Source organism: Bombina bombina, chromosome 8, assembly GCF_027579735.1.
Source record: "Bombina bombina isolate aBomBom1 chromosome 8, aBomBom1.pri, whole genome shotgun sequence".
NCBI classification, from domain to species: Eukaryota; Metazoa; Chordata; class Amphibia; order Anura; family Bombinatoridae; genus Bombina; species Bombina bombina.
The window spans coordinates 135,222,629-135,230,798 of record NC_069506.1 but is presented as its reverse complement, the minus strand read 5'-3'; the positions used below and the strand labels follow the sequence as shown (position 1 = coordinate 135,230,798).

The 8,170-nt window shown below is 34.2% G+C and overlaps 1 protein-coding gene across 3 annotated transcripts in view; it reads right to left on the bottom strand.

The window, feature by feature from the left end:
* Positions 1-1,931: 1,931 nt before the first annotated feature.
* LOC128638559 (charged multivesicular body protein 2a) overlaps positions 1,932-8,170 on the bottom strand; it is a 28,743-nt gene continuing 22,504 nt past the window's right edge. For all 3 annotated transcript variants that reach the window (XM_053690586.1, XM_053690584.1, XM_053690587.1), the window contains exons 4-6: positions 7,313-7,443; positions 6,257-6,318; positions 1,932-2,662 (exon numbers count right to left, since the gene is read on the bottom strand). In XM_053690586.1, coding sequence (XP_053546561.1) covers positions 2,541-2,662; positions 6,257-6,318; positions 7,313-7,443 — 315 coding nt within the window. In that variant the 3' untranslated portion in view covers positions 1,932-2,540. The remainder of the gene's footprint in view (positions 2,663-6,256; positions 6,319-7,312; positions 7,444-8,170) is intronic.

Sequence of the window (8,170 nt, the reverse complement as noted above, 5' to 3'; positions counted from 1 at the left end):
CTGGTAGATTCTTCTTCAAACTCTGCCAGAGAGATAATAACACACTCCGGTGCTATTTTAAAATAACAAACTTTTGATTGAAGATATAAAACTAAGTATAATCACCATAGTCCTCTCACACATCCTATCTAGTCGTTGGGTGCAAGAGAATGACTGGGAGTGACGTAGAGGGGAGGAGCTATATGCAGCTCTGCTGGGTGAATCCTCTTGCACTTCCTGTTGGGGAGGAGTAATATCCCAGAAGTAATGATGACCCGTGGACTGATCACACTTAACAGAAGAAATTACTGAGCCACAACGGGGTTTTTTTAAGTCTTTGCTGATACTGTATAGACCTTTTAAAAAAATAAATAATAATGTACTCCTGTTATTTATCAGTTTACCATCTTTCTAAAAAAAAAAAAAAAAAAGTTATTGATGTATTGTGAGGAGATGAAGAGAGGGGTTTATAACAGTGGAGAAGAGAGATAATGTGAGCAAATGAGTAACAAAAGTGTGAAGTGTTGATTATGATTGTTTTTTTTTCTTACTATATAGATGACAGTTAAAAGAGAAGCTGAAGTATAACTGCTCACAGAGCCCTTAAAGGAATATGAAACCCAATTTTGTTTCCTCCATGATTCAGATAGAGCATGCAATTTTAAACAACTTTCCGATTTACTTATATTATCAAATTTGCTTAATTGTCTCTGTATTCTTTGTGAAGGAGCAGTAATGAACTGCTGGGAGTTAGCTGAACACATCTGGTGAACCAATAACAAGAGGCATTTATGTACAGCCACCAATCGGTAGTCAGCTCCCAGTAATGCATTGCTGTTCCTGATCAGGATCAGACTGATATGCTACATGAAATGTTTCATATTTGAAAGGCATAGTGTGCTAAGAGATTGTACCTTAACACACAAGGTAAGTACAGCAGCTTCTGTGTATATGTGCCCATATCGACCATTGCTAATCCCAATTATATAGAAAGAAGGTCCACAGCACCTTCACATTTAAGACATCTTTATTGATGACAAATATAAAACAAAGCAATGTTTCAGGGCAAACCCCTTAATCATGAGATTGTACCCTGGGAGTAAGGGAGGGACTAAGCAAGGATGCCCTAGAAAGATGAAACTGCACCTCACTGATGAGGGCCATAGAGGACGAAACGCACTTCTAGGGTTTGATTTTTTGTCTCTTGTTCAGAGATTTGCCTAGTAATTCAGGGATGCACTGTCATTTGGCAGGATCAGACTGATATGCCATGAGAAATTTTACCTCTGTGAAAGGCATACTGTGCTAAAACAGATTGTACTCAGGGAGTAAGGAGGGACTAAGCAAATAAATTTATTCCAGCTTCTGTTCTGAGCCTGGTTGAGTTGTGTCTCTATTTTTCTGTATTGCTGCTCCTGACCCTATCCAGGTATGCTTTTCAACTAAAGATACCAAGAGAATGAAGTTAATTAGATAATGGAAATCGATCGAAAAGATGTTTAAAATCACATGCTCTGTTTTAATCATGAAATAAAAATATTGGTGTTTCACGTCCGCCCCTTTGATCTGGTGAAATTAATAGATTTGAAGGTAAGATATCTTCCTCCTTTTCATACAGATGATCATGTGATACTCTTTAGTTAGCGGTTTACACATATACCAAATCACTATCAAATGATTTAGCATATGGGAAACGCCTCTTTCTCACTACTGCCAGCTCAGTGAAATCCCAAGTGCAGATAAAATGTAATCAACATGCAGAATGGATATACTGATTGTATACAGCATTGTTTTTATTACTTTAATGTCATATACTTGCCAGATTAACAAGGAATACAATAAATAGAATGAATTACCTGATCTCTTAAGAGAAGGTAATGTAAAAAAAAAAAAAAGGGAAGAAGAAAAGTCAGATATATGAAAAAAGTCTGATTAAACTGTGGCGTCATCACTTAACTCAGTGTTATGTTTAATTACAGTAAAAAGTTATTTTTAAAACATATGTATTTGTACATTCTCCCCTACAGAGCGCACAACATGCTTTGTATCAGATTTTATCTGCTTAACTCAAAAGAAAAGTCCAATGTTGAAGTTTTCATTTACTAAAATTCTAACAAACTCACACCCCAACCAAAATTTAAATGATCTGCTTGTTTAAATCCTTACTGTGAGAAAAACAACTCATTTTGGTGTTTCAAAACAGAATTCTTTGACAATAAGGAAACTTTTACACTGCGCCATGTGCAAGTATGAATCAACCTGTAAGAAAATAAAATCCCAACAGTCTTCCACTTCAGTTGATAAAAAGCTGTGTAAAATGAGTACATTTCAGACAGGAGTGGCACCAGAAAGCAATATTATACTGGCATCATAAGGGGCAACAGCCACACCTGGTGCAGAAATGGCTGAAGACTGACAATGGTCAGCAGTCTCAATGCCAGAACCTGAAGAATCTCAGAAAGGAAAGATCACTGGGTCCTTCGGTTTAATATTCAGCCCACTCAGAACACAGAAAAGATAGATGAAACCAGAGTGCCTGAGGCACAGGGATTTTTTTAAAGTTAGTCCCTTCTCAAGTTGTTCAGCCGCTCCTCTAAATCTGCATCCGCATCTGCCAAGGCAGCTGAAGGTTCTGCCTTCTTTCCTCCAGCAACACTGAGAGAGCCTCCGGTTGAGGGGAGACCTGAAAGATAGAAGAGGTTAAATTAATAATCTTTCAAGGCACTCAGAAAAAGTACAAGTTAATTCAACTCAGTCATAAAATATTACAATCGTAAGGATTTAACCGTTGTATAGCTGATCTAATGACAATACTGTATTTGAATTTTTTTTTTTTTTAATCTATGATAAATTAATTTAAGATGAAAAAAGGCCCAAATTCTAAATGTATCCATTCTCTCTAAAATCTATCTTGGATTTCCCTTTTAAACTTCCTGCCAATATTGGAGGTACTTGAGTCTTTTAAAAAATATTATCTCCGTTTGGCAGAAATATTGCAATGAGCAGCCAATGAACTTTAGAGTATCACATTATCTCACCCATCTTAGGTCATCTGGAATTTCCTCCAGGCCTATCACATGGCCCTTTTATTGAATAGTTTGATTAAGGCCTACAATATATGTCCCAAATTCTGTATAAAGAGACTAATTTAAGCAAATCCTTTGATATGCCAAGATCAGAGTTTTCTCTACCTAGATCTAATTTTATGGATAGCACACCCAAGGCATTAAATCAGAGTATCAGGTTAGTTAAAAAAAAAAAATATGTGTCTACAACTATCATTGTAAATTGATAAATAAAATTGATGTCACATCTGCTAGAATCTCAAAGTTGTACAATTGTTATAAATGTAATGCTTAGCAAGCTGATCTATTGCATTGCTTTTAGACATGTCCCAAGATAATGTAATTTTGGCTTAAAGTTAACTTCTGGTTCAAAGGTGTTATTCTGTATTCAAAATGTACCTTTTTTTAATTCAAGCATTCAGATGTACAGGGAAACTCTAAATTATTTCACCATTTCAAAAATCTACTTATTTTTCTACTGCAGATAAATAACGGCACTTTTCCATTGTCATGGTTAATTAGAATTCTAGGGACAGTCGAACACCAAAACAAATGTTATTGTTTAAAAAGATAGATTACTCCTTATTACCCATTCCCCAGCTTTGCACAACCAACATTGTTAGAACGTTTAAACCTCTAAATTGCTGCCTGTTTCTAAGCCACTACAGACAGCCGCTTATCACATGCTTTTTTATTTGCTTTTCACAACAGGAGACTGTTAGTTCATCTGGGCCATATAGATAACATTATGCTCACGTCCACGAAGTTGTGCATAACACAGTACTAATTGGCAAAAACGCAAGTGAATAGATAATAAATAGACATGTGATAAGGGGACTGTCAGAAGAGGCTTAGATACAAGGTAATCACATAGATAAAAAGTATATTAATATAACCATGTTGGCTATGCAAAACTGGGGAATGGGTAATAAAAGGGTTTATCTATCTTTTTAAACAAAAATTTTGGAGTTGACTATCCCTTTAAGGACATCTCTCTAAACTTCCATGTAGAGTGGGGTTGTGTGGGCTTCTTCTATTAAAAGGGACATTCCAGACGAAATTGAAATTAACATGGATGCATTTCAGTTTTGAATAGAAGCATTTTTGTAATAAACATGTATTAGAAAAAAATCCTTCTAATAAAAGCTATAGCCGTTTCAAGAGTGTATTTAAGTATGCACCAGCATTTTATGCAGACCACTTGCTTAGAGACCCTAAGGTGATTGTACCATCTGGTAATAATTTAATTAGTAAATTGATGACATGATATAAGCCCCACTGGCGCTCTGAGTGGTTGTATGTACTGAGAATATCTCGCTATACTTCATAATTCAACAGTTTGAGATCTGTGCATGTCCTAAAAGGCGTAATTAATTAAAATTAGTTTGCATAAAAAAAATTGTTTAAAAATTGCTGGCAAGTATTTTAAAATTATTTTCAAAAATAAGCAAAATGAATTACATAGCTAAGCTTCCTGGGGCAGACAACTCCACACCCCCCCCGCCCCCCTTTATAAGTGTTTAGACGAAGGCATTGTATTTCAATGAGTTCACAGCTTCTAGGCATACTCCAGCAGATAATCTCTATTCACTGTTGCATTCTACCAAAAGCAACCATAGAGATAAAGACATAAAAGGAATTGTGTGGGGAGAGTTAGAGCTTTACAATTCAGAAACTAAAAAGGGTTAATGGCGAGGCTCTGCAGTATAAATTTGCAGGTAAAGTAATTAAAGTACATATTATAGTGTGTCTCTCCCATGTCCCTTTAACACTAAAACAGTGATATAACTCTTATTAGAAGCAAATGTTTCTATACAAAGATGTAATTCACATATGTGCATTTAAATTTTGACCAGAATGTCCCTTTAAGTTGTTTAAGGCTAAAGACATTAAAGGGACAGTACACTATAAAATTGTTTTTCCCTTAATGTGTTTCCAATTACTTTTTAAACCAGCTGCAGAGTATAAAATGTATGAGATTTGCTTTTTTTAAGGCTCATTTGTGTATATGAATTAGCTGGTTTTGTGTTTTGAAGCCACAACCTAATAAAATGGGTTGAGCTTGTAGGTATAATCAGATCTCATTACTTTATCACATTGTGTACATAGATCTGCTTCTTTATCTTATATCTGCCCATTAACCAATCACCAATACTTGGAGAGAACAATGGAAAATTAACATTTTATTACCTTATTTCGTCTATAACCCCCACTGGGAGTGTAATTTCTTCTACTGGCTGTGTTAACACAGCTTGGCCTTGAGGCCAACAACTTTTAGGATGGGTGGGGATACCACAGGCTAAAGGAACTATTTAAAATGGCAATATAAGGGTAATGGAAATACTTGTAAACAATTGAATTCACTCCAGCAGGTAAAGTGGATCATTGGGAACAAATTAAAGGGGGGATATTTTTTTTTTGTAAACTGTCCCTTTAAGATAGTATTAAAATTACCCTACCACTGGGTGTTAAATCCCGTTTAAGCCATGAGAGGACAGAGGGAGGAAAAGATTTAGGAAGGAAGAGTCCGATCTTCAAAAAGGTTCTTCTAGGAATCCCCATTCTTACAAATGCATGAAAACATCAGGGAGGGGGATTATTAATCAGAAATGTACATAGCCAAGAAGTGTACTATAAGTTTATATTGTTCTACGTATTCAAGGTTGGTAACAGATTTTAATGTAATGGTTTCCAATAAGAATGTTTATTCTTTTTTTGTTTGTTTTTTAACGTATTATGTATATGGAGGTCAGAATTGATAATGGATTGTTTTCCTTTTCTCTGTCCAGAACTGCTACTATATGTGCAAATTATATTTTGCCATGCAATATGTATGCTGGAATTGGGGAAATTGTAATTATTTGTTTTATAAGTGATTTGGTTTATGTACAAATCTAACAAAACAAAATAATACAAGCATGTATGTAGAAAGAACATTGTCTTCCCAGTACGTACGCTATATTTATTGCACAAGCAGGCCAGTTTTAAGCTATCTTCCAGTTTGCAGAACTGAATAAACCACAAATATATTTTTTTATTAAGGTATTTTTTACAGTGTAATTTTGTCATTAGGAAATCATTGCCTTAAAGGAATAGGAAAGTCAAAATTAAACTTGCCTTTGTTATGCTTTTCAATTTGCAGGTGCATTGGCATTTTTTTTTAACACAAATTTCTTATTATTTTATCCTTATGCGTTTAAAGAGACACTTACTAGAAAGCTCATCAGTCAGGTTGAGACCCAGTTCATCCAATACTTGGGAAACTACAGCATCACTAAAAAGAGAAGAAAGAGAGATTATCCATATTGTAGTTTAGACAAAAACAAAACACATTTACTGATTTTTAGGTTGTGCCAAATAATGCTACACAAATACAAAAATACGTTTAACTCCGAGCATTGATAATATTTAAAAGTCTCTAACACATAAATAAATGATAGACAATTATGGTCCCCTAACACACAAAATAAATCACTATTGATCAAAAATATTTAAAAAACAGTATAGGTTATTCAGAAGTAACTGAATTTGTTTAGGTCAGAATATCTATATAGTCTGGAGTTTGGCACGCTATCAACGGATATGAAACAGTGCTCCTTTAGTAAAATAAATAAAAAAGGTAAATCAAGGTAAGCATAAAGAGAGACAACAGACTGTGTTAAACAGCAAACAACTTACTTGTTTATTTTCTAAATGAGCACTTGGGAATTCTCAGTGTAGCAGCTACCTGCAGCTAGAGAGCTACCATTACAGAACATAAGATATACTGTCACATGAGATTTGCAGCAAAAGTCCTCTAATGAGCAGTAAATGGACTGCAGCTAGAGCAGGTGTCTCCTAGCAACACATCAAAGGAAAAGCTGCTCATTTGCCTTCCTGTAAAGGCCAAAGCCCCTTTGTGGGGCAGTGACAGGAAGTAATGGATCCTTCAAAAAATAAAAGATCAAATCCTTCGAGTGATTTTTTTATTACAACAATGAAACAGACTGTTTTATACCCATTTAACACAATAGCAAGGACATAAAGTATACCAAGGGCAAAATGTAACTAAAATCAGAATGAATGTGTTTGAGTCCTGTTTTGTTTTCCAGAAATAATGTGACATCCACAAAAAAAGAGAAACTAAAGTTAACACTACTTTTACTTACTTTATTTTATAAAATACCAATACTGAGAGAATAAATGAATCTTCAAACACTATAAATATTTAAATTTATTTCAGATAAATCCGTGCCAAGAGAAAATGAACTACATTTCCCAATACACACCTCTCTTCTTCATCATCTTCATCCCCCATGGCGTCATCAATGGCATCATTCATCATTTCCTCTTTCATGTCCATAATCTCAGACTGTTTCTCAAACTCCATCATTATTTTCTGGATCTGAGGCAACTTCAGCTACAAATACAAAGCTCCAATTCAAACAAATATTTGCAATTTAACTTGAACGTATTTGATTTTACTAATGAAATCTGTAGTGTAGTATGAAGCGCTGCTTATTTAAAAGGGACATGGTCATTTTTTATATAACAAAAATAACAGTATAGGTGGATGGCGCTACAAAGCAGTTGGGTAACTAAGGTAATATAATGTGTTTAATGAGGGAATATTCTCAAACTATCTTCTTGGTTAAAAACTAAATCATGAACATCACAATATCTTATTAAACAAACTCTGTGGTTTTAGTCAAATTTTCAACAAATTTTATTGTCAATACTTATGAAAATATTCGTTCTAATAGACCAATATATATACTCTCAAATTTCATTCATCAAGCATTCATACTACAGTTTATTCTAAAATGCAATAAAATAAAATAACTGACTGTCAGCTTTTGAATAACTTCTTATAAAATACGTTTGATAGACATAACAATTCTTCTAAAATTCTTGCCTCTGTGACTGTTACCTTTCTAAACAGTTTGCAAATACAAATTAATACCCTTAAAGGGACACTGTACCCAAATTTTTTATTTTGTAATTCAGAAAGAGCATGCAATTTTAAGCAACTTTCTAATATACTCCTATTATCAATTTTTCTTCATTCTCTTGCTATCATTATTTGAAAAAGAAGGCATCTAAGCTTTTTTTTGGTTTCAGTACTATGGACAGCAGTTTTTTATTGG